Source organism: Setaria viridis, chromosome 5 (genome assembly GCF_005286985.2).
Source record: "Setaria viridis chromosome 5, Setaria_viridis_v4.0, whole genome shotgun sequence".
Lineage (NCBI taxonomy): Eukaryota > Viridiplantae > Streptophyta > Magnoliopsida > Poales > Poaceae > Setaria > Setaria viridis.
This window is the reverse complement of record NC_048267.2, coordinates 33,996,610-34,022,255: the sequence shown is the minus strand read 5'-3', so window position 1 is coordinate 34,022,255 and position 25,646 is coordinate 33,996,610. Positions and strand designations below refer to the sequence as shown.

At 46.2% G+C, this 25,646-nt stretch overlaps 2 protein-coding genes across 2 annotated transcripts; both read left to right on the top strand.

Moving 5' to 3' along the window:
* Positions 1-3,947: 3,947 nt before the first annotated feature.
* On the top strand, positions 3,948-6,708 carry LOC117857460 (RNA polymerase II transcriptional coactivator KELP). The gene is made up of 3 exons (XM_034740118.2): positions 3,948-4,407; positions 4,517-4,622; positions 6,350-6,708. Exons 1-3 carry the CDS (start codon positions 4,060-4,062, stop codon positions 6,439-6,441), a joined length of 546 nt encoding a protein of 181 aa, XP_034596009.1. The 5' UTR covers positions 3,948-4,059; the 3' UTR covers positions 6,442-6,708.
* Positions 6,709-23,023: 16,315 nt separating this feature from the next.
* On the top strand, positions 23,024-25,115 carry LOC117857456 (transcription factor MTB2). The gene has a single exon (XM_034740111.2). It carries the CDS (start codon positions 23,167-23,169, stop codon positions 24,733-24,735), a length of 1,569 nt encoding a protein of 522 aa, XP_034596002.1. The 5' UTR covers positions 23,024-23,166; the 3' UTR covers positions 24,736-25,115.
* Positions 25,116-25,646: the final 531 nt, after the last annotated feature.

The window sequence follows — 25,646 nt, the reverse complement described above, 5'->3', positions numbered from 1 at the left end:
GCGCGACGCGCGATTGAGCTTCGCTAGATTGAGTGCCAAGCTTAATTAATTTTTGGTCAGATGTGAGTTGCGAGGCCCCCGAATAGGCAGATTTTATTTCAGCAATACGAGCAGGCCCCGTTGAGAATCATCGGTCGCACTGCTGTATGCTCCATGTTTAAGGTCAACACGGAGAGACAACGCGTATAGGTGGTGCTAAAAAAACATACGAGTTGCACTACCGGCTAAACAGAGCAACTGTCCGTCACATGGACATGTAACTGAATCCACCAAACTTAGTCCGTAAGTTATTAAGGCTGCCAACCTGACGAGTGATGATGCTCCCTTCAACATTGATACCGGTGTAACCACAAAATTAATGAAGGCAGAAGGCACCAACCGGCCTGTTCGCTTCAGCTTATTCAGCCGGCTTATCAGTCATCAAACAGTGTTTTTCTCTCACAACAAATCAGCCGTTTCAGCTTTTCAGCCGGCTTATAAGCTGAAGCGAACAGGCCCAACATTTGCGGTGTGTGACAACGGCAAGGAATCAAAATGCGAATCTTTTTATTTTGGAGGGGGAAAAATGAGTGGAGATAAAATGTTGTTAAGCCCAAAAAGTCCAACGCTGTCCCAATCTAACGGGAATACGGAACTCAGAGATAAAAGTGAAGACACAAGACATGGATTTACAGGTTCGGACCGTCAGAGTAGCGTAATACCCTACGTCCTATGTTTAGATGTTGTATATTGCGCCCTGTGCTTGGATGTTGTGTAGCATGTTTTTTAGCTATTGATGATGGTTCTGAGCTGCCAATCTAGATATCCCTACCCTCCTTTATATACCTCAAGGGGCGGGATTACTAGTCGATTACATGGAGAAATCCTAGTAAGATCACAAGATATAAGTCCTAGTAGGATTACAGGGAAATCCTAATAAGGGGGTGTTTGGATACGAGGTACTAAACTTTATGAGGATCACATCGGATGTTCGGACGCTAATTAGGAGGACTAAACATGAGCTAATTATAAAACTAACTGCAGAACCCTGTACTAATTCACGAGACGAATCTATTAAGCCTAATTAATCTATCATTAGCAAATGGTTACTGTAGCACCACATTGCCAAATTATAGACTAATTAGGCTTAATAGATTCGTCTCGCGAATTAGATTCTATCTGTGCAATTAGTTTTGTAATTAGACTATATTTAATACTCCTAATTAGTATCCAAACATCCGATGTGACAGGTACTAAAGTTTATGGGTATGTTGCCAAACAGGGCCTAAGAGTCTGTCTTCATCCTTCCTTACGCGTACTGGGGATCTATCCCTGACAAGACCCCAAGCGCTTCATAGTCGAATGCAACAGTCTTCGAGTATTTTTCAAATCCTCACCGAGTAGTCTAGTGCTTCTCAGTACTTTGTCTGGCTGAATCTTCAAAGTTCTTCAAAGCTCCATGAGGCTATGGTGTGCTCAAAACCCTTGATCATCTTAATTTTGTAATCTTCATTAAGATATGGAGGGCGGCGAAAGTTGCACTCCATATAGAGTAGCTCCCGAGTCTTAGGTTGAATCGAAGAATTAGGCTGAGGGTCAATAAAATCCTGAATCTTTTTCTTTCATCTTGAAAAAATCAACTGTTGGGTGTAGCTTATCGATCCTCAAACCTTGGAATGATTAAATAATCAATCCGAGGGTATTCAGTCCTCACAAAATTATCATTTGAGTAGTTTCATGGCGTCAAGCCCTCGAGCTTATGCGTCAGGTGAGCCGTAGGAGCCATATCGAGTAGTTATTTGGTGCTTAGCTCCCGAGCTTGGAAGCTAGTTGAGCCATTGGAAATATTACGAGTACTAATTGATGCTTAGCCCCTGAGTTTGGGAACTAACTGAGCCATTGGAGGTACGCTAAGCGTCCTGGAGAGTTGTCGTCGAAACTTGACCTGAAAAAAATGCATATATTATGAAATTTATTCAGTGATGAATATAATGTAAATGTTGTGTGTCATGCTATTGTTTCGGCTATATTTTCCCAAGTAGTTATGTTTAGACTCTCTATCCCTATTTAGCCATTGTCACTATGTGTGAGATCTTTGTCTTGTGTACGCATACTGACACTGTTGCTACGCGTTTGAGATCTTTGTCTCGTGTACATGTCCTAGCATTAGAAGATCCGAGACTTTCACGGGTGTTCTACTTGAGGATATTAGTGACCACTAAGGGAAGATAGTGGAAATAAGGAATCGGTATTGCGACAAAAAAGACTGCGTGATTGCGCATAAAGTAGTCTTTGAAACTTCTCTACCTTTCGAGGAGGAGAGCACGCGTTTGTCGCGCATAGGATTTATGCCTAGGGTATAGCCGTTGTGAGCCTTCAGCGCTTAGTGCACCAAACTTCATGGTAGAGCCTCCTAATTCGGTGTACCAAGCTGTTGACGCCAGATTTCGACACGAGTGAAATCGGCGTTAGGAGAGGAAGAAATTAGAAGATATGGCGAGATACAAGGGCGACGATTGGAAATCGGCCGATTGGTGCTACAGTCAAAGATCGGTTGGTTGGTGCTACAGTCAAAGATCGGTTGGTTGATGCTACAGTCAAGGATCGGTTGATTGGTGCTACAGTCGAGGATCGGCCGATTAATGCTACAGTCGAAGATCGATCGATTGACCCTTGGATCTCTGCCTCGGAGTAAGTCTGAGCCATCGACATGTGGGTCTTGATCGGTTACCCCTTGCCGATGAGGTGATCAGCCGATTAGGAGGTTGGAATAGTTGGGCTGGTGTGGGCTTAAAAAGGATTATGAAGATGAAGAGGGAATCAGCCCATGAAGCGCGTGATAATCAACCTAGTACGAATCGTACTTGTAAATATTCGTTTTCTGTTTAAATTAGGGATAGAGTTCTAGTCGGATAAGAAGTCGTTTGTACGGGGCTATAAATAGCCACCCTTGTAGATTTGTAATGATTATCAATTCAATACAACAAATTACTATTTCCTCGTACTTACTTTCAAGCAGGCGACTTCGCCAACACTTTTTTCTTCTTTTCTCGAGTTCGTACGGGTTGGCGGGGCTGCATCAACTTGATCTCCGGCCGATCTTGTAAATTCCGCTTATCGAGTAAATTCTAAGCTTTAACTTCGGGCGTATCGCTGTCGTTTCGTTTAGATTAATTCATCAGTTATCGATATTTACTAGACTTCTAGGTTTTACCTGTTGTTCTAGTTTTATCACCAGTTATCCAGCTAGGAATCGGCAATTTGGGTTTTCTTTGTACTTCGTCATTTAATTTACTTATTTTGTGGATACCGATTAGATCTGTTCCTAGTGTTGCTACTGTAGCGTTGTATAGATTGCTCCAGCAGTTTTTATTAACGCTGCCCGGTGATCAGCTGCTTCATAGCCGATTTCTTTATTACGGCAAATTGGCCGATTCGCTGATAAGCTTTCTCGAGATCGGAACCTTAGCCGATCGCGACCTCTGGAATCTGACACGTCTTTTTCCTTGCCAATCAACAGGTCAGATTGGCTGGCACGCCGCGCGAACCGCACCAGGGCGATCACCCGAACAGGAGTTAAGCAGATTCTCCCGGGTCGTGTGTCAGACGCTGGGGATTCGGTCAGTCGATTTCTAGCGCCAACACAAGCGTGTGGCGGAGCTTCCGGAACTCCGTGCACAAAATTCGTAGCTATAGTTTCTATAATTCGGTGTACCAAGCCCATAATTATCGTTTTCCTTCCTGCAGTACTGGAATCTGTCCCCTAATTCGGTGTACCAAGTCCGTAACTATCTTTTTCCTTCCTGCGGGGTATTGAGATCTATCCCCAACAAACACAATGATAACAAAAGCCCAACACATCGAAATGGATGGGTTGGAATCCTTACGGCCCATGATTTGCAATCGCGCGGCCCAAACCTCGGCACGTGGCCCACGAGTCCGCTCGTCTTCCCCCAACCAACGGCGGTTTCTCTCTCGTGTCGTGGCGTCGCGCAGAGAGACCTGAGTTGAACTGCGGCAGGCTTCTCTCGAACTCCGGCGAAGGCTCCGAACCGTCGGCGTCAGTTGGGCGGCGTCGGGATGGACGAGGCGACGAAGAAGAAGGTGGAGGAGACGGTGCTGGGGATCCTGCGGGGCTCCGACATGGAGTCCGTCACGGAGTACAAGGTCCGCTCCGCCGCCGCCGCCCGCCTCGGCATCGACCTCTCCGCCCCTGACCGCAAGCTCTTCGTCCGCGGCGTCGTGGAGGGGTACCTCACCTCCCTCTCCTCCCAGGAGGCGGAGGAAGAGCAGCAGCAGCAGGGCGGCGACGGCGAGGAGGCGAAGGGGGATGAGGGGGAGGAAGAGGAAGAGGAGGAGGAGGAGGAGGAAGAGGGAGGTGCGCGGAAGAGGGAATACGACGACCAGGGGGACCTTATCCTCTGCCGCGTGAGTTGTTCCTCCCGTGCCTCGAACGCTCAGGCTCTTCTCCTTCGCCCTTTGTTCGATCGATCCGGGTGCTAGGGTTTTGTGGCGTGATGTGGGTTTGCGCGTGCAGCTTTCGTCCAAGAGGAGGGTTACGCTGTCGGAGTTCAAGGGCAGGACGCTGGTGTCCATCCGGGAGTTCTACCTGAAGGACGGCAAGGAGCTGCCGAGCAGTAAAGGTGACTCAGATCTTCCTCGAGCTGCAACCTTCGATTATTGCTCGAATGATAGTTGTGATGCCCTCCACTCAAAATGGACCTTAATATATTCATGCTTATTGCGAACTCGAGTATTGAGCATAGCGCAATTTTGGTGTCTTTCAACATTTGAACGCCACTATACCTAGTGTTAGCAAGCTTGCTGCATTCTGCAATGTCAGCTAGATCCTGCCCCACCTTTAGCCCTTTGCACTCTTAGTGTAATGGAATCCCTCAGTTTTCCTGAAACGGAATCCCACATGACTAATTTGTCTCAGAACTCAGAACTGGATAGGAAAGCCTTGTGTGGTCATTTTCAGTGTTATTTCCGGGTTCAGAATGTGTCTGGTTTGAGTCTTGCTTATATTTAGAAAATCTTAGTTATGGTTTGTGCCAAAGTAATGACAAGTGAGGATTGCTGCATAAGCAAAGGGACGATAATAGGCAATGCATGAATTGTGATATACAGCGTTAAGATGATTAATGGTCTTCCAATTTATGTAACCATTTAACCACTATTTTTTCTGCAAAATTTCTCATCTAATTTCGTTGACAGCATTCTTTTTCAAAGCCAGCATACCTATTTGTCAATACCTGAGGTTATCAGTTGTCCATATTTCCATAAACTCTTTTCCTTATATTATAGAGACGTTGCAAATACCACAATTGGGTTTTCCATCTGTCACCGCATAATTGCAGTTAGGGTGCCTGTCCTGCTGCAGCAGCAGTATCTAGTTATCATTATGGTCTCTATTATGATTTATTGATATCGACTTTCTTCGTAGGCTGTCGGTCCTCTATCTTCAAAATTTTTAGCACAGTTACAAAGTTATTGGAGAAGTTCCTTTCTCCTCTGATGTCTAGCAGAACACAATTAGTAAGCAAGAAAATTGCCGGGATTAGGTTTTAATGGCTTTGTGAGTTGTTTGAATACGAGTTAAATGACATCTTAATGCAACATTAAGTTCAGTTTACTAAGAACCAATGATGTTTGTCTACTCCTAAATTTGGCTGATTAACTGAAGAACCTGAGAAGTCTAGCTACTGATTTTAATAAGTATCTTCCCACAACCAAAGCTGCACTATAATATTTGTTTGCAAACCAGTTGTCAGTTGATAAGCACCGCATTTACCTCTACTGTAATATTTGGTTCACAAACCAGTTGATAATTCTCCCTTTTGTTATGTTACAACTTGTATTGCTTCCTTTATTTCTATTGGTGGAAATGGTATGTTATTTTTTTAGTTTTAACACCTATTTTGAAACTAAAGCTGTCAGTCTTATCTGCGTGGCATTCTGTAATTAAGAGCAAGCAGTTATCAGTTGTGTTCCTTATGGTGATGTCAGATTCTGGTTATTGTTTCATATTATCTTCACATTCCATATCAGGGGCAACAATTCTGCTATGTACTGCGCCAGATTTTTGTAGTTTTTTTAGTGTGTTTTGACTCTCCTTGTTAAAATTAGACTAAATACAATTCCCATTTGTCACATTGCTACAATTTATGTTTCTAAACAGATGAAGAGCTTGGTAGGTGCATGTTATATCATCTTAACAGGAATTATGTGGTTATTAGTTATGCCGATGTTTTATATATCTGTGATTTCTTCTTGGTTTTAGTTGTGGCATTTTTCGTTTTTTCATCCCATTGTATAGTGTTTCATTCATTGTTTTCATTTCTTTACTAACATTCTCCACATAGTGCAGGCATAAGTATGACAGTTGAGCAGTGGGAAGCATTTCGCAATGCTGTACCTGCGATAGAGGATGCCATAAAGAAGCTTGAAGATTCAGACTGAACATGTTTTGCAAGCCTCTTCTTTTGCCTGTACCAAATCAAAAGGCCCATTCTGGCCCCTGATAAGGGCCATACGCGGTTTGAAAGTGCCGCATGGAGCTATAGAGCTCCTATGAACTTCTGTAAAAGGTTTCGCTCGGTCAAACTGCCTAGTGCCATCTGTAGGGTAGACTGTAGACAGTTCGGAAATATTTGCTAACGAGTAATCCACCAGTATTGTGTAAAGAGTTTGGAATGTGTGCTAGCAAGCTTGTGAAGTTTCAATCCAGTTCTTTCCGTCCTATTGTTTTATGATCATGCAAAGTTCCAAAATAGCCCTTCGTAGCGGTAGCCGGCCGGGCTCCGCATTGGACGCCGATGAATTGTGGAGGGTCTCGATGAAGATAGGGGATGCTTGGTTCGATCGCCAGCGCTCGCCTCGCCTGGTCCAGCAAAGTTAGCAGCGTTTGGATCTTTTGCTGCTCTCCTCGTTACCTGCGCTTTTTTCCTTGCTCGAGCAAGCTAGCTGATTCGGCTCTCCTCGGCTGGCAAGGCTAACCTTGCCCAGCGAGTCGAGGCGAGGCAAGCGGGCAAAAGTTCCAAGCGGCCCCATAGTTGGACGTGATGTACATAGCTCGAGGTTCCAGGGGCTTTCTGAATTATAAACGCGTTCGATAGTGTTCCCAGTCAGCACTTCTACAATGTTCTGGAATCTAGTAATCGCAAAGGGTCTTGAGAGAGAAATTGACATGTACTCCGGCTCATCTGGCAAAGGAAACAGAGGCACACAGCAAGTCAGCAAGTCAACACAATCCACCACACAAAGGCACAGGCGAAAGTTAAACCCACCTTTCCCGTTCGTGTTGCATGTGCTATGAGTCTCTATCACACTTGAGTCACAGGTGTCGGGTACATAATCTCTCGTGGATTGCATTAATGATCAACGGACTATCTTATTCGTAAAGTCTCTTGTCATCATATGAGCTTCAAGTTCATGTTGCGTCAGCAATGGCAGCCTCCAGCTAGTTTTATCCGGGGGATCATACCACTAGTTTGTTTAGCTCTAAGCAATCATGTTCTGTTTAAAAAGGAGATTAGCATTTAGCAAGATGCGTGACTAGACGTGTCCTTCGTCCCTAAATAACTGTCGTATGGCTGTTACATTGTCCAAATGCTTAGACTGAGCTTCGTATTCTCCAAGGTCCATGCACATAGAACATCCAAGGTTCATCCTTCATCCCTAAATAACCGTCGCTTTTGGTTTCCGTAAATTTGACTGGATTTGTAAAAATTACGTGCACCATTTGTATCTTCAAATAAATTTATTAAAAATCTAGATTCAAATATCCATCTAATGATATTAATTTTGTATCATAAATATTAATATTTTTATATATATTTAGTTAAAGTTGTTTCTTGGGAAGCGAAAATGACAATATTTAGGGACGCAAGGAGTACTCTGCGATGACATCGTGCTAGGGACAAGCTCCCTGCTACCTGCTGGAAGTAGTTGTCCTGGGCTTCAGTCCCTGACAAGTGACAACAAGAAATGGCATCTTGGGCTCCCATGAGTTGATACAGTTCTGCACTCTGCTTGCACGTCTGGGGAAGCAGGCGAAAGCTTTTGTGTTGTTCACTCTCTTTCTGACCCAGAACGTACGAGGGGTGTATTATTAGGGTGTACAGGATAAACGCATGGAAACCACCCATGCCTTTTGATTTGAACTGGCCCCTTGACCACAAGAGCTTATCAGAGGAAACAAACAAAAGGGGCCATCAATTAGTTGCGTACGAATTACAGGGACTCCGCGATGTGAACTTGTGTAGCCACTAGCCAAGGACCGAAGCACTGTGTGTTTGGTCCTATGTCTCTTCTAGAGCGCTGTATTACGCTTCACGTGAAATCCCTGGAACATATATATAGCTTCCTAATTTCTAGGAGAACATTATTGTTTGATGTGAAATTCTGCGTCCCAAACATGAGCGCTAGGAAAGTAGTCAGGTAGTAGTTCTGTGAAAATAAGAGAGTGTAAAAAAAAAATCGGTCTAGGGCCTCTAGGCCGCAGAGACACCGAGATTTTTTTTTGCCTGGTTTGAACTGCCTCCTTGACCACAAGAGATTATCGGAGGAAACAAACAAACAACCATCAATTACTTGCGTACGAATTGAATCACCGGACCGTGATGCGAAATTATGATAGCTACTAGGTACTGAAAATTTGGATCTTTTGCCCATAGTTCGCTTCAGGGCCTTGCGCCGCCACATACCACTATCTGTCTTTTTGAAAGTTTACATATCACTATCAGTCATGTGGGTGGTTGTTATCCATCCTGCCTTCATAATTGAATCTGAGGCTCCTTCTAATGCTTCCAGGTGAAACCAACTAGGATTCCTACGTAAACACTCTAGAAAAAGAGAGAAATTCTAGAAATTCTCTCAAAAAACAAAACATCCAGCCATCAATCGCTAGACTCAAGTCATCATATCCATTGGATCTATTATATTTTCTAAAAAATTACTCACCTATGACATTATGAAAATAGTCTAAAGTAACCCTCTAAATTTATATCTAAATTACCTACCTCTGCCATTATATAAAATAAACTAAAGTAACCCCCAAATCTTCATCAAAATTACCCACTTATGCTATTATAAATAATATTTAAAATAAACCTCTAAATTTGCAACTAAATTTCCCACCACTAATACTTAAAAAATAACTTAAAGTAACGCTTAAATTTACATCTATATTACCCACGTGGCCACGTATGCTATTATTAAAAATAACATAAGCTAACCATACATTTGAATCCAAATCACCTTAATTGAAAAAATACACCAATATAATTCTAAATCATCTATATCTTACACTATTTGTATATGATATAATAATTAAGGTATATAGGCACGATATGTGTTACTATTTATAAAGATATAGAGGAAGTGATGGGAATGTAAAGTTGTTTCATTCGTGCTGTCCAAACAGAATTCTATGTTAAAATTATAGATCAAACATAGGATCCGTTAAACGAATTCAAGCGCATATTTGCGATGCAAAATGAAAAGTTAATGGTTATAAATGTGGATGAAAATATTGTAGAGTACTACATAAAATCTATCATAATTGGACGAAGATAATAAGTATATATATATAAGTATTGTCTTCAAATATTTAACAAATGAGAAGTTGCTCGGGGTAATAGTTTTAACTTTTTGTAGCAATGTGGCCTCATTTTTTTTTCCATTGAAGACTCCACATTTGTTCACATGAGACATGCTAGAAAAAAAAAGACACATCTTAGAAATTCTCAATCTTGTAAACTCTAATAATCATAGTCATCGGTCTATTATATTTTCCAAAAATTTACCCTCCACCATCATTATAAAAATATTCTAAAATATACACTAAACCTATATCTAAATTACCGAGCATTGCCTATAAAAATAATCTAAAGTAATCCCATAATTTTTATCCAATTTACTCATGCATATGATTATAAAGCATAACTTAAAATATCATTATAGATTTGTATCTAAGTTGCCCACGTATGGTGTTATTAAAAATTAAGTAAACACCTAAATCTTGATTTAATTATCTTCATGCATCACACAGAAATGTCCAAAAGTAAACTAATACATGATTCTAAATTACCTATTTATGTCATTGTTAATATAGAAATACTAAGTTAAGGTATATAGATATAATGAGTGTGACCATGTAGACCATTTATACATGTATGTGGGGAAGTGATGAAAGATATTGATTTTTATGATAAACACAATATACAGTGTGGAGGTGCAATAAAAAATAAAAAAAGTATGAATGTGGATGAAAAAAGTGTGAAGAGTAATTACTACATAAAAATCTATCACAACTGGATAAAGATAAGTGCACATCTATATGAGTATTATGTTGAAGTATTGAAAAAATATGGGAGTAGTAGGTAAATTTTTTAATTATTAGTTAGAAGTTTAATTTCTAAATAATTTTTAAATGTGATACCTTTTAAAAATATTGGCTCGTTCGAAAGCACGGGTTGATGGAATAGTTTCTTCATAAAGATGGGGCTCGGGAGAGTGACTCACATCCTGAAGTTGGATGGAAGGTCGGCTTTGTCCAAACAAATACCCTCCTAGTCTGCAGCATTTTGATGAACTTATTTTGTTTATGAACTTATTTTTCCCACAAGAGCTTGCAGGCCTAATTATATCAAAACGATTATCTTTACATCCCCTGTGTTCATCGTGTGAGTTGTTGGCACCTTTTTTTTTAAAAAAAAATGAGTTGTTGGCACTCACGTCCGGTTTGGAAGACCACGGTAATGTCCTATGCGCTTCACATAAAATTGGACAATTTCCGCACGAGTAGAGAAAAAGAATCGAATCAAACTATTCCTTCAATACGTGCGGGGTGCTGGAACACTAATCTGCCAATCGCGAGCCAACAAGCAGAAGCCACAGACTATTCCGCAAGAGACAAGGACAGAAGTGAAGAACAAAGACTAAAATGCCCGCACGTATCTTTCCATTTGTTTACAAACACGCCACACAAGTTGCACGTTGCTGATCGAGCGAATAATAAAACCGCCGCCCCCGTGTCATGTCAAGGATTAACAAACATCTCCAAGGGCGTGCGCGCAGTGCAGGCAGCAAAGCGCATTCTGACAAGGACACTGGTGATTAAAATACTCAGGAATATAATCCACCTTTATTAGACACGTGATATTTACATGCCTCGAGCATGGCTGATACAAGCACCTGCCTGACCCACATGAGACATTATCCAGCGAACGAAGGAGTTGTGGCACCAAAGCAGTCTACTGTACATCTCTGATTCATTTTGCATCGTGCCTGTAAGTACGCCTGCCCTGCAGCACTTCAGTCTTCAGTTACGGCTGGGAGCCTGCTGCTGCACAGGGACGAGGACGAAACGTTTCAACGCTCTCTAGAAGTTCATGCGTGCGTGGTGGCACCGGTGGCCAACTAACTATGACGTCATCAGTTTATGTTTTTAACCATTCCATGCTTCCAGATGTGGATGGATAAAGAGAAGATTCTTGAGGCACGCATTGCATATGCAGAAATGAACCCGTGCACAGGCCCATCGCAGCATCGAGATGCATGCATATGCCTAGCCTGTACCGTCGTCTGATCGATCTGTTGCACCGGGACATAGATTGTTCATGGACAGCGAACTCGCAATGCGCACGTAGGCTAGGTGGCGAAGCGAAGCGACCTCATTTCGCTGCGCCTGTGCCACCTAATAATGGTACTGTTAATCCGGTTATTATGAGCCACCAAAAGCAATCATGGGTACTGTGTATTTGGTTCCTGATCTGATCCCATCACATGTCCCATGTCCTCGGCGCTATCCTCAAATTATCATGGATGCACGCTTAGGGATGACGATCAATAAAAGATTCTAATACGGTGGTTGCATGAGCCACCAAAGTATGAATGATACGAACAATATCTTGTTCGATAGGGGGAAAGGAGTCGACGGAAAACGGAGCAGTTTTTGGATACGAGGGGCTAAACTTTAGCAGGTCATATCGAATATTCGAATACTAATTAAGAGGACTAAAGATGAGCTAATTACAAAACAAATTGCACAGATGGAGTCTAATTCGTGACACGAATCTATTAAGACTAATTAATTCATCATTAGCAAATGGTTACTGTAGCACCACATTATCATATCATGGACTAATTCGGCTTAATAGATTCGTCTTGCGAATTAGACTCCATCTGTGCAATTAGTTTTGTAATTAGACTATATTTAATACTCCTAATTAGTATTCAAACATCTGATGTGACAGGTGCTAAAGTTTAACCGGGGGTATTCAAACACCCCCTTAGTTCTTTCAAGGGGTGTTTGGATCTTTGGCTAAAGTTTAGTTCGGGTCACATCGGATGTTTGGACGCTAATTAGGAGTATTAAACAGAGGCTAATAATAAAAATAATTGCATAAATCGGGTTAATTCACAAGATGAATATATCAAGCCTAATTAATCCATGATTAGCACATGTTTACCGTAGCATCACATGTGCTAATCATTGACTAATTAGGCTTAATGGATTCGTCTCGCCAATTAGCCCTCATTTATGCAATTATTTTTATCATTAGCGTATGTTTAATACTCATATATCCAAACATCCGATGTGACCTGAGAAACTTTACCGCACCTTAGGAGGTGTTTGGATACCACCCGCTAAAGTTTAGCACCCGTCACATCGGATGTTTGATATTAGTTAGGAGTATTAAACATAGGCTAATAACAAAACTAATAGCACAGATGGAGTCTAATTCGCAAGATAAATCTATTTAAAAAAAGCCTAATTAGTTCATGATTTGATAATACGGTGCTACAGTAACCATTTGCTAATGATGGAATAATTAGGCTTAATAGATTTGTCTCGCGAATTAGTCCAGGGATTTTGCAATTAGTTTTATAGTTAGCTCATATTTAGTCCTCCTAATTAGCATTCGAACATCCGATGTGACACTGCTAAAGTTTAGCATATAGTATCCAAATACCCCTAGGATGCTAGCGAGTGATCAGAAGCAGGGCTGCAGGGACAAGGCAATTTGGAGCTTGTGTGCCGGGGTAGGCATTTCAGCCACCGTCAGATTTCCACTTTGAGATTGGTGTAGGAGTGGTTACCAAAGTTAATGGATTTGCTTATGAATAAAGAGTAAAATGTATCGCCAGATCTCGAACTTAGCTTGGTGTGCCATCCAAGTCTCTAGACTCCAAACATACACATCCGAGTTCTTAAACTTGTTAATCGGTTCACGCGAAGTCTAAATCACAGTTGTTTAGATTAAATAGGCCACGTGTACGCTGACGTGCACCCAAGTGGACCCATCTCTCTTTATTTCGCTCCCTTTCTTTCTCCCTTGTCTCGGTCTTCGTCTCTTCCTCAGGCAGCACAGTAGCAGCAGCACGGCGGCAGCCCCACAAGCAGCAGGCAGAGGAGAGTGCAGGTGCGACCGAGCATCCCTGGGGGCCATCTCCCCGAGCATTTGATGGTCCGGCCACCACAGTTGGGGAAGAAGCGGGCGGCTAGGGCCATGCCACAACGCAGGCGGACCACAACGGTAGCCACGGCCCTACACATACGGCGACCCCGTAGGGGCAGCCCGGCCCGAGAAAACGGCCTTCGAGGTAGCAGCGCAGCGTGGGCGGACGGCGCCGGTGGTCGCGGTTTGATGCGCGGCGGCAGTCGCGGCATGTTTAGGCGGACGACGGCTAAAGCCTTCACGAGTGGCCGGCGCGGGTCGATGGGCGCGGTGGCCGTGGTCCATACGGCGACGGTGTCCATACGCCCTCGTCCACAGGGGTGGATTTGGGCCCCAGGCTGCCCGGGCTGTAGCCCAGGGTGAGGCCCAAGAACAGTGGGAACAAGTTTCATAAAAATAGCATAAAAAGGCCAGGCTGCCCATTAGTCCACCGCGACGCGAAGTATGCCCAGCAGGCCGGAACCCTAGCCCTGGCCACGCGCCTCCCGTCCGCCCGCACTCATCACGTTGTGCGCCTCCCGTTCCCGTGCGCTGCGCACTCGTCACGCTGCGCTGTCTCCTGCCCCTCCCCTGCAGCCCTGTGCCCCCGCCGACCTCTCCGGTCGCCTTCACAGCTTCACCCCCCGGCCGCCGCAGGCCCGCGCCCTCGTCGGCCGTGTCCCGCCCACCGCCCCCGCCCATCGCCCTCGCCGGCCGCCACCGACCGCGCGTGCCCGCCCCCATGCCGCCACGCGCCCGCGCCCTCGCCGACCGCCAGCTGAGCGGCAGTGCGCTAGCTCGCCCAGCGCTGGCCGCCGGCTGTCCGGCTGAGCGACACTAGCGCACTGCGGCAGCGCGCCAGGCGCCAGAAGCTGAGCCAAGCAGCAGCCAAGCAGGAGCCAAAGAGGCAAGGAGCAGCAGGCAGGTGACTAGGTGAGATACTATACTGGAGAGATATTCATTACTTTGCAATATGCATTACTTCATTGAGTATTTGAGTCTTACTTTGCAATTGCAACATTTCATACCTTAGAATGGAGAGACACTATGCTACAAAAGATGCATCAAAGAGTAGTGCTAAAACTATAGAGAGCCGGGTTGAGAAAAAAGACCACGAATTAAACTTGATATGAGAGATATATTTGTTGATCCAGGAGACAAGAAGCCAATTGATGATTTTCATCATGACATTAGGGATGAGGCAAGGATAGCATATCTACAAATAGGTCCGTATAGGCCAGCTAGACATAAGTTTCTAAAAATGAAAAAAGATGGTAAAGGTCAATCAAGAGAATTTGTTGGATCATGGTTTGATCAATTTGATTGGTTAAGTATAGGGTAGCCAAGGATGTAGCTTATTGCTTTTATTGCTATCTCTTTAAGCCACAACAAACTGGGTTTCATAGTAATGATACATTCACCAAAGTTAGGTTTAGAAATCGGAAGAATGCAAAGGATTCTTTCAAGGAGCATGATCCATCAATTGATGGCTTTCATAGTAATGCAAGAAAGCGCGCAATTGATTTCAAAAATCAGAGGTAAAGTGTTCAACATGTGTGGACTGTTACAAGTGCAACAGAAGAGGAAGCATATAAAGCTCATTTAACTGTCATGTTAGGCATTGCTAGATTTCTCCTTTTGCAAGCTCTAGACTTTCATGGACATGATGAATCTAAACATGAGAACTTTATGAAGATACTTGAATGGTACCGAAAGAAGGATCATAAGGCTGCAGTTGTGACCGGTGAAAATGCTCCAGGGAATAATCAAATGACTAGTCCAATGGTTCAGAAAGATTTAGCTAGGGCTTGTGCAGAGGAGACAAGTGAGTTAATTAAAAGTGAAATAGGAGATCGTTGGTTTTCGGTACTTGTTGATGAGGCTCGTGATGCATCTATTTAGGAACAAATGGTTGTGGTTGTGAGGTATATATCTCCTCTACATTTGGTTATTTTGTTAGTTTTGTTTTGTTGCTTTCAAGTAACACTATTTTCTCTTTTCTCTTGTAGGTTTGTCGATGATAAAGGAAGTGTGATTGAGAGGTTTCTTTGCATTAAACATGTTTAACACCACATCAACTTCACTAAAAGAAGCATTGGATGCTATGCTTAGAAGATATGGTCTATATATTTACAAGATTAGAGGGCAAGGATATGATGGAGCTTCAAATATGAGAGGACAGTTTCATGGGTTACAAAAATTGGTATTGAATGAAAACCCATATGCCTTTTACCTCCACTGTTTTGCTCATCAATTGCAGCTCGTGGTAGTTTCTGTAGCCAAGTGTTGTGGTTCAACTTTTGATTTCTTCAATTATGTCACTTCAATTGTCAATGTTGTTATTGCTTCTTGCAAGAGGAAAGATCAAATTTTTCAAAGTCATCATGATAAGCTTGTTGAGCATTTAGATAGTAGTGCTATTTTTTTTGGGAGAGGATAAAACCAAGAAAATAGTCTTGCTAGGCCTGGTGATACACGGTGGGGTACACGTCACAAAACATTGGCACATCTTATGATCATGCGGTCCTCTTTACTGGAGGTGTTAGAGAATATTAGTGAAGATGGAACTGATGGGGGAAAAAACTACAGCAGCTGGATTGATTCAAAGAATGAAGTCATTTGAATTTGTGTTCATATTACATCTTACGATCAAAGTATTAGGGATGACTCAAGACCTGTAACAATGTTTGCAAAAAAAAATCAAAATATTGTTCGTGCAATAGGATTAATTGGCTCTGTGATGAGAAATATGAATGAAATGAGGGAAAATGGTTGGGATGCTCTTTTTGAAGAGGTAAAGGAGTTTTGCCTCCTCAACAACATAGACATTCCTAATATGGAAGATATGATACCAGTTAGAGGTCGTTCGAGATGTTGTGGTGCTAAATTAGTGACTTACTACTATCATTTTCATCATGAAATTTTCAATGTCGTGATTGATCAAGTTATTGTGAGTTAAAAAATCGATTTCGAGAAAGATCAAATCAACTCTTGAGATGTGTTGCTTGTCTTGATCCAAGGGATTCTTTTGCCAACTTTGAGGTAGAGAAGTTAGTTGAGCTTGCTAAGATTTATAAAGATGACTTCTCTGATTATGATTGCATAAAGCTTGCGGGTGACCTTCCTATATTCATTGATGAAGTCACAAATGATAATAATTTTGGCACTTGTAGTGATCTTGGTAACCTTGCTGAGAAGATAGTTCAGACTGATAGACACACAACTTTTTCTTTGGTGCATCGTCTCATTGAACTTGCATTGATTTTGCCGGTGGCAACATCATCAATTGAAAGAGCCTTCTCTGCTATGAATATTATCAAGACCGAACGAAGAAATAAAATGAATGATGATAGGATGAATAGTAGCATGATATGCTATATTGAGCGGGATTTGTTTGCATCGATGGAAGATGAAAAAATTCTAAAGCGCTTTCAAGGCTAAGAAACCGTAAGATGAATTTGCCAATCGAGGGCTCAAGGTGCGTGTCATTTACTTGTATTAGTCTATTCAATATATAATGTTATCTTGCTTTATAAAGAGCTAAGATTTTTAAAATTTTTATGTAGAATTGAGGATGTCGGTACAAGTGGTGTTAAATCATGAAGACATGTATGATTTTATTTTGTCATGGAAGACTCTTAATTTGGTACTTTTCTATCTTCAATGTTCTACGTATTATTTGAGTCTATTGGTTGAACACTTGGAATTAATATAATTATATAATTATTTGTGTTCTTTAAAAAATATATTATATTTAATAGTGTATGGCTATTAGCCCGGGGCGAAACCGGTTTCTGGATCGGCCACTGGATTGAGACATAGTAGGCTGAAATGGGTATGGAAGGAATATGTAAGCTGCATTAGGGTTGACAGCATACTAGTCTCCCAATTGCGTGGGTGAATCCACTAATTTCTGTTTTATACATATAGTGTGTAAAGGTCGTTCTCGTTTTTAATCCGTTTCCTTATAATTTATTTACTAGACCTCTGATTTAATTTTATTAAAGGTTTCTGCGTTCTCAAAGCTGAAAGATGTTCGTAGATCCGTCATGTACAGAAAGTCCGAGACACGGTTTCTTTCTGATTTTTTTTATCCTTCATTCACAAAGATGGTCGTTAGATCCATGCATGCATCCACCAACAGATTTGGTACCATGCATCCAGACGCTCTAGTCTTCAAGCCACAGATTTCACGTGCGCCACAGGGATGGATAATCCAGATGCAGATGCGCCTGGTGGAAGAATTAGAAATGAGCGCGCGCGGAAAAGCGTTGGCCACAATCGGATGGGACTGAAATACAGCAACACCAAATATGGATGGTTCTATGAATGAAACGACCTACTGTGATATCCTAGAGTAGATAGGAAACCGACCCAAGAAGGCTATGTGAGATGTACTGCGGGCGTGTGAGGCTACTACCTGTCGCTGCTGGAGTTGCCCTCATCCCACTTCACGGCACACGTCATCGCAGAGCTAGTAGGAGTTACACGGTGTGCATGAAACACGGAGACACTGAAAGGGAAAGAAACGCACCGTGTTCACCTTGACAACAGCTCGGAACATGGGCTTCCTTTTTCACTGAACCAGTACGTGGTGGAGGGACTGGCGAGAGCAAGAAGGCCAGATCAGATATTCGGATTGCGTAGCGCACACATACTGTTGTAGTGTTGTGGAGTATGACCCGTTTCCTCTCAGCAGCGAAACAGCTGTAGCTTTCCGCTGTCGTCTGACTCGCTGTTGGCCGCCGCTGCGCCTTCAATGCCCGCGTGCGCGCGTCCACAGTCTACATGGCCCCCCACGATCACGGTCCGTGTCCGCGCCCGCCCGCATGTGACCCGCCGCCGGGTGTGGTCTCGCGTTGCCGAACGCGACCCCGGTTGGGCACGAGGCGCTGTCGGGCCGCATGGGGACGATTCCGCTCGCTCTAGACGTCGCTGCCACCTCCAGTTATGGACGCCTATCGCCTCCTTGCCGCGAGTTCGGGTGTGTTAGGATACCTCACTAACTGCAGCACCTATCCCATCGGATGTTTGATACTAATTAGAAGTATTAAACATAATCTAATTATAAAATTAATTGTACAGATGAAGTCTAATTCGCGAGATGAATCTATTAAGCCTAATTAATTCATGATTTGATAATGTGGTGCTATAGTAACCATTTGCTAATGATGGATTAATTAGTCTTAATAGATTCGTCTCGCGAATTAGACTCCATCTGTGTAATTAGTTTTGTAGTTAGCTCATATTTAATCCTCCTAATTAGCATCCGAACATCTGTGATCATGCTAAAGTTTAGCACCTCGTATCCAAACACCGAAAGCTCACACATGCCGTCCGTGGGCCGGCCACCACCCCGGCTCCGCCGGTCTCCACGTTTCGTGACCGGATGCATTGCACACCATGCGCCCGTATGACTCGTGCATATCCGACCGGGACGGGAGGCACGTGTGGCTATTTGTGATTTTTGCGTCTCCGGCTTGCTAGCGGGCCGGTCCTGAGATTTGGGAGGCTCGGGCAAAAGTAAAACGCGAAGCCTTTTAATATAAATATTATAATAAATATATATGAAATATTACCAATAAATACTTAAATATATCTAAAAGCAATATTCATATCAAATTATTTATACATATTACCGTATTACTCTCATGGCCGTGATTACTCTTGCAAAATTTATCCATAGCTCCTGATTCTATCAACTCATTCACACGTCCTTTTCTTTTCCTTTTCTTGTTACCTGATTCATATTTTCTAGACGACATGATATCCCACAGTGCTGAAATTATTATAAATATATAATAGTTATAAATTAGTTGAGATTAAATAACTTGTGATAGTAAATTAATAATTAATGGTATGGAGAATTGGAAAATTGGCAATTGAATCACCTGATCACATAAGTGAATCGACGATCTCCTATCTGATCTCCGCCCGTCCGCCGTTCTGCCGAGGGGCGGCGGGCACGCGATGCGAGCGGGAGAGAGGACCAGCGGCAAGATGAGACGATAGGGATGAGGGGGTGCGGTAGATGAATTGGGTCTTTTTTGAACCATGAAGTGGGCCCACCTTAATGTCACCTTTTTACTGTGAACTATTGTGGGCAGGGCAATAACAAAGACTACCTTTTTCTGAACCTCCACCTTAATACTATTTGAAACATAAGCATTGTTCTTACTCTAAGAATTATATTAACATTACTGCACTCCTATGATTTGGAACCAACCCCACCCCCACCCCACCCAAAGGGGCGGCCCTGCTTGCTAGCTGGGGACCTGCCGCTGCTGGAGGGCCACACTGGCCTTTTCTCGCGATCGGTGCAGGAACGAGGTGCGTGCAGTGCAGGCACCTTCGCCACGCTCGATTGTGTAAGCGCACCGTCCCGTGCTGACGTCAGATCGAGGACGCCTGCGCGCCGGTGATTTAAGGGGCACGAGGAATCATCTCATTCTCATTCTCAAAAAGAAGGTACGAGGATGAAACCGTGACCTTGCTCGCTCGCTCTTTGCTCCACAGCTTGGTGCGTGGTCTCAGAAACGGTGACCCACATCGGTCCAATGATGTTGTAGTTAGATCTAAGACTGCATGCCTGGCCCTTTACGTGATTACTGTTGCTCCTTGAGGAAGTTTGCCGCGCAGTAGCAACAATCAGTGACGACTGAACCTCATCGAATTTCTACAATTCGATTTGCTTGAATACTCGTACTCCTTTTCTATTCGGATGGCGTGCACCTCATCTTTATCCGACGAGGACACGAGGTATGAGGTTCGAGTTAGGATTTGAGATTGTAGGTTGGCTTTTTAAGCTGGGTGGGATCGGTAGTAAGGGAGCACGGAATCTAGATGTAAGCCATGTAAACGAGAAAGGAGAGTGGCTTGGACCTTGGAGTCTTGCAGTCTCACTGAAAATCGATGAAGACATTTGTAGTGTGAGAAAAATAGCAAACTCAATGCTAAAAAAAAGAATCTATCTCCTCATCAATTGATTTTCCATCAATCACCATCCATTACTGTTGGATTTAGATCCAACTGATAATGATACCTGGTTCTTCCTCGCAATCCCCCGCTGCTGCTCGTCGCAAAGACGTTGCCCCGCCTCCCATCCGGATCCAACAGCCTTCGCACACCTCCGCCACTGCCCTCCTCCACCATCCGACGCTAATTTGTTTGGTTCAGACATCCCCACCCGCCTCCAGCATCATCGGGGATCGCTTCAGTGACGTCCTCGTCGTCTCTACTCCGATCCACAGCTGGCCAGCAAGCCACCACCAGAGCTCCTCTATAACTGAGGTATGCCCAAGCCCTACAAACTTTAACCAAATCCCCATCCCCATTCATTTTTTATATAAATTTGGATGGTTAACGGATACGAGATTTCAAACGAGGAGTAAATCTAAAAAGATAATGACGTGAATGATGGTACTTGCTTGATCGAGTCGACGAGAAAAGAGAGCCATCCCGGGTGGTATCATCGCCTACCACACTTCGGTCGGTAGAACCCATAATCTTTGGTACGTACGAATCACAAAAAAACAAAAGGTACAAACTCTAGAAGCAAAGCCATGATCAAAACTCAAGACCTCGGATCTGAGCTCAGATCTGGGCGAGGAGGCCTGACCCACCACAACCACAGGCCGATTGGCCGAGGATCCAGTCGCAAAAGGTCGAATCGAAACCCCCCAGCGCGCCCCCGCGCGCGCGTGCAAAAGCTGCGCGCCAAAGCAAGACACATGCATGGGTTTACCATCATCAGGTCCGGTCTGCCCGATCGCGTCCTCACTGGCGAACGCCGATCGAGGAGGACGTGCAGCGAGTCCTCGCCGTACGGGGGGCGCTTCAGGAGCTTGGACTTCTCGCCCCCGGAGGCGGCGGCAGCGATGATGCCCCTCGCTCTGGCTGGCCCGCCCGCCCGCGCGTGCCGCCGGCCATGCGCTGCGTCTCGTTCGTTCGGCGCAGGCGTGTGTCAAAGCAGAGGCCGGCAGTAGCGACTGGCGTACGTGGGCGTGCATCACCCGTGCCCTGCTGAGCAATGATGCCAGCGGTGGCGTGGTCCATGGATCGAGCCGAGCCCCCCTGTCAGCTGGCTAGTAACCGCAGATCGTCTTATGATTCGGTTCCTTGAGCAGGTTGCAGCTAGGATTTCCAACGGCTATATCTATAAGGTCTTCACCTCAACTGTATAATACTTTTATGATGTGTTTGGTCATTTGTATTATTTGGTTCATGTATAAAATGGTTCAAAATAATAATAATTTGAGGGGATTCTACCAACTCATCCAGGATAAAGCCATTCTACTTAATTTAGGGCCTGTTTGGATACGACGTGCTAAATTTTAACAGTGTCACATCGGATGTTCGGATGCTAATTAGGAGGACTAAACATGAGCTAATTATAAAACTAATTGCAGAACCTTATGCTAATTCGCGAGACGAATCTATTAAGCCTAATTAATCTATCATTAGCAAATGGTTACTGTAGCACCACATTGTCAAATCATGGACTAATTAGGCTTAATAGATTCGTCTCGCGAATTATACTCTATCTGTGCAATTAGTTTTGTAATTAGCTTATGTTTAGTACTCCTAATTAGCATCCAATCATCCGATGTGACAAGTGTTAAAACTTTAATAGGGTGTTCCCAAACACCCCCTTATTATTGTACTTGTAGGAATAAACCATGGTATGAGCAAACCCCACCGTACATGATCATCCATACATATATCATGTTGTGCATGCAACCAAACACATAGTTAGTAGACCACAGTCTTCGTAGTTGGCATTCTGATACAAAAATGGATCGAGGTTCCTTTCAAAGTTAGTATATTTGGGCCCTTAGTTCCCCAAACTCCCAACTTTGACACTATGTAAAAAGAAGATTTCCCATCACATCAAACTTGCAGTACATGCATGAAGTACTAAATGTAGACGAAATCAAAAACTAATTATACAGTTTTGTTGTACTTTGCGAGACGAATCTTTTGAGCCTAATTAGTCAACATTTGGACAATAATTAATAAATACAAATAAAACACTACAGTGTGCTACAGTACTACAACAGTGATTTTGCATCTTCAAAGTTGGGCAACTAAATAGGGCCCTTGGTCGATCTGGTTAGGGTGTGGTTCGTGGGTTCTGTCTGAGGTCCAGTGCACGCCAGGCCTTTTGTGCATCGCCCCAACTAACCTGCCCGCCGCCCGCAACACCCCCCCCCCCCCCCCCCCCCCCCCCCCCCCCCCCCCCACACACACACACACACACGCACCCCAAAAAAAAAATCATCACGCGACGAAACGAAGTGAACAAACAACTGCTGACTTGAATGCTAGCGCCCCCTCAGTCCCCTGACGGCACTGCATGCATCTATACTGATGCGAGCGAGCCCTCAGCTCCCCAAATTCCTTCCTCGCCCCTTCCCCTCTTTGGCAAATCGCATCCAGCACAGGGGGGCCGGCATGATTCACATGCGAGCGAGCCGACGCGTCGCTCCAAAGACTGTCCGATTCCCCCCACTCCCCCCGGTCCCGGTACACCGAACCCATCCTGACCCTCAGGGACCCCGGTACCGGCCGTACGCGCGCCCCGTATTTTAACGAGGCCTCTCGCTCGCGTTCGCTCCTCACTCACCTCGTATCGCATTCACAAATCACAGAGCGCACGGCCACCGCTAGGCTCCTACGCTCGCGGGCGCCGCTCAACCAAGCGCACACAACTTTTTCGCATATATAAAAGCGCAAGCTGCAGATGAGCGTAGATTGTGTCGTTGGTAGCCAAGCCAAGTCACCCACGCGTTTTCTCGGTGAGGAGGAGGAGTCGGCCAGTCGGGGGCTAGTTTACTTGTCTGGCGAGAGCGTAGCAGTGGGCTCGAAGCAAGGCATGGCGTGGTCGGAGACGGACGCCGCGCTGTTCGCGGCGGTGCTGGGGCGGGACGCGGCGCACCACCTGGCCACCACGCCACCGCACCTGGACGGACCCCCGGCGTCGGCGGCGCCCGAGCTCCAGGCGCGCCTGCAGGACCTCGTCGAGAGGGGCGGCGGCGTGTGGACGTACGGCATCTTCTGGCAGGAGTCCCGCGGCGCCGGCGGCCGCGTCGTGCTCGGCTGGGGCGACGGCCACTGCCGCGACGGCGGCGCCCCGCACGACGCCGCCGCCGCAGGGGAGGAGAGGAGCTTGGCGCGGAAGCGCGCGCTGCTGCGGCTCCACGCGCTCTACGGCGGCGGGGACGACGACGAGGGCGCCGACTACGCGCTCCGCCTCGACCGGGTCACCGGCGCCGAGATGTACTTCCTGGCGTCCATGTACTTCTCCTTCCCGGAGGGCGCGGGAGGGCCGGGCCACGCGCTGGCCTCCGGCCGCCACGCCTGGGCCGCCGTCGACCCCCACCCGCGCGGAGCCGGCGCCGCTCCCGGGTGGTACGTCCGCGCGTCCCTCGCCCAGTCCGCGGGGCTCCGCACCGTCGTCTTCCTCCCGTGCAAGGGCGGCGTCCTCGAGCTCGGCTCCGACGTGGCCGTCCGCGAGACCCCCGAGGCCCTGCGCGCCATCCAGTCCGCCCTCGCCGTTGCGCCCGCACCACGTGAGGAATGCATGAGGATCTTCGGCAAGGACCTCTCTCCCAGCAGCCGAACGCCGCGGCCGCTGACCATGGGGCTCAGCGTCACCGGCGACAATTGGGCTCCACAGCCCGGCGGCCACGCCACGGCGTCCACACCCCCAGACAAGACGGAAGCCGCGAAGCCCAAACCTCCGGAGCCACCCAAGAGCATAGACTTCAGCAAGGCGGGAAAGCCGGGGCAGGCCGGTGGCGAGGAGCGTAGGCCGCGGAAGCGCGGGCGGAAGCCGGCGAACGGGCGGGAGGAGCCGCTGAACCACGTGGAGGCGGAGCGGCAGCGGCGCGAGAAGCTGAACCAGCGGTTCTACGCCCTGCGCGCGGTGGTCCCCAAGATCTCCAAGATGGACAAGGCGTCCCTGCTCAGCGACGCCATCGCCTACATCCAGGAGCTGGAGGACCGGCTCCGCGGCGGCGGCGGCGTCGCTCCGGCGGCGCGCGCGGAGAGCCCGGCCGTGGAGGTGAAGGCAATGCAGGACGAGGTGGTGCTGCGCGTGACGACGCCCCTGTACGCGCACCCCGTCTCCCGGGTGTTCCACGCCATCAGGGACGCCCAGCTGAGCGTGGCGGCGTCGGACGTGGCGGTGGCGGACGACGCCGTGACGCACACGCTGGTGCTGCGGTCGGCCGGGCCAGAGCAGCTGACCGCGGAGACGGTGCTCGCCGCCATGTCACGGGGGATGACCAGCGCCACCCCGTCCCCGTGACCGCGCTAGCTGTAGCCCGCAAGTCGTAACCGTGCGCGTCTCGTGCGTGCAACTGCCAACCTTTACTGCGTTAGTGCTAGCTTCTCAACTTGTGACTGCATGCCGGCCACGTAGTAAAAGCCCCCAGACAACGCAGTGGCCAATGGGGCACAGATTTACTGTTCCTTTCCCTAGTTTTTCTTTCACCACATGTTTAGATGAGATGCGTACGTATACAATTCAAGCCAGCATTTCCTAGTACTTTTTGTTTCTTGGACGCTGTTTGTCCAACCTCTCGTAGCTAACTTATAGTATGTGTGCAGAGGTCTGACAGTGATGTTGTTTTCACCTGTAGCTGTCGTGTATGTTTGATTAAATCTGCTCCATTTGGTTTGCACGTATATGGGCGTGTCACACTGTCACTGTATGAGCGTTCCTTGCCTGTCGATTCAAGCTCCGCGGGAAGCAACCGTGGAGTTTCAGGCACATCAGGCTCACGCGTGCCGTTTACTTTGACGAACCGATGATTACCGGCTGACCGGCAGCCGCGTTTCTGCGTTTCACATCGCGGCCGGTCCGAAAGTTTCCGTCCTCCCCTAGGAAAACCCGCGCGCCGTCCGCGCGTGGAGGTCAAGCCAGCCACAGCGTCCAATGCGTCACGCACCGCGTCCTCCCGTGAAAGAGATCGCGTCACCCACCCTCCGGCTCCAATCCCGCATCGCATCGCCAAGCAAGAACTCCAGCAAATTGGTCGTCGTTCGCCGCAAAGCCACGACCCGCTCGGCCCGATCGGACGCGGGTCCCTGGCGGCCGTGATCCACGCAAGACGCGAACGCTTTGGCCGGGCGGCCCGGCCGTATCGCAGCTTCCGAGCAAAGCGACGCCGGGCGAATGGGCGCGGGACAGCAGCGCCGCCGCGCGGGGCCCCCTAC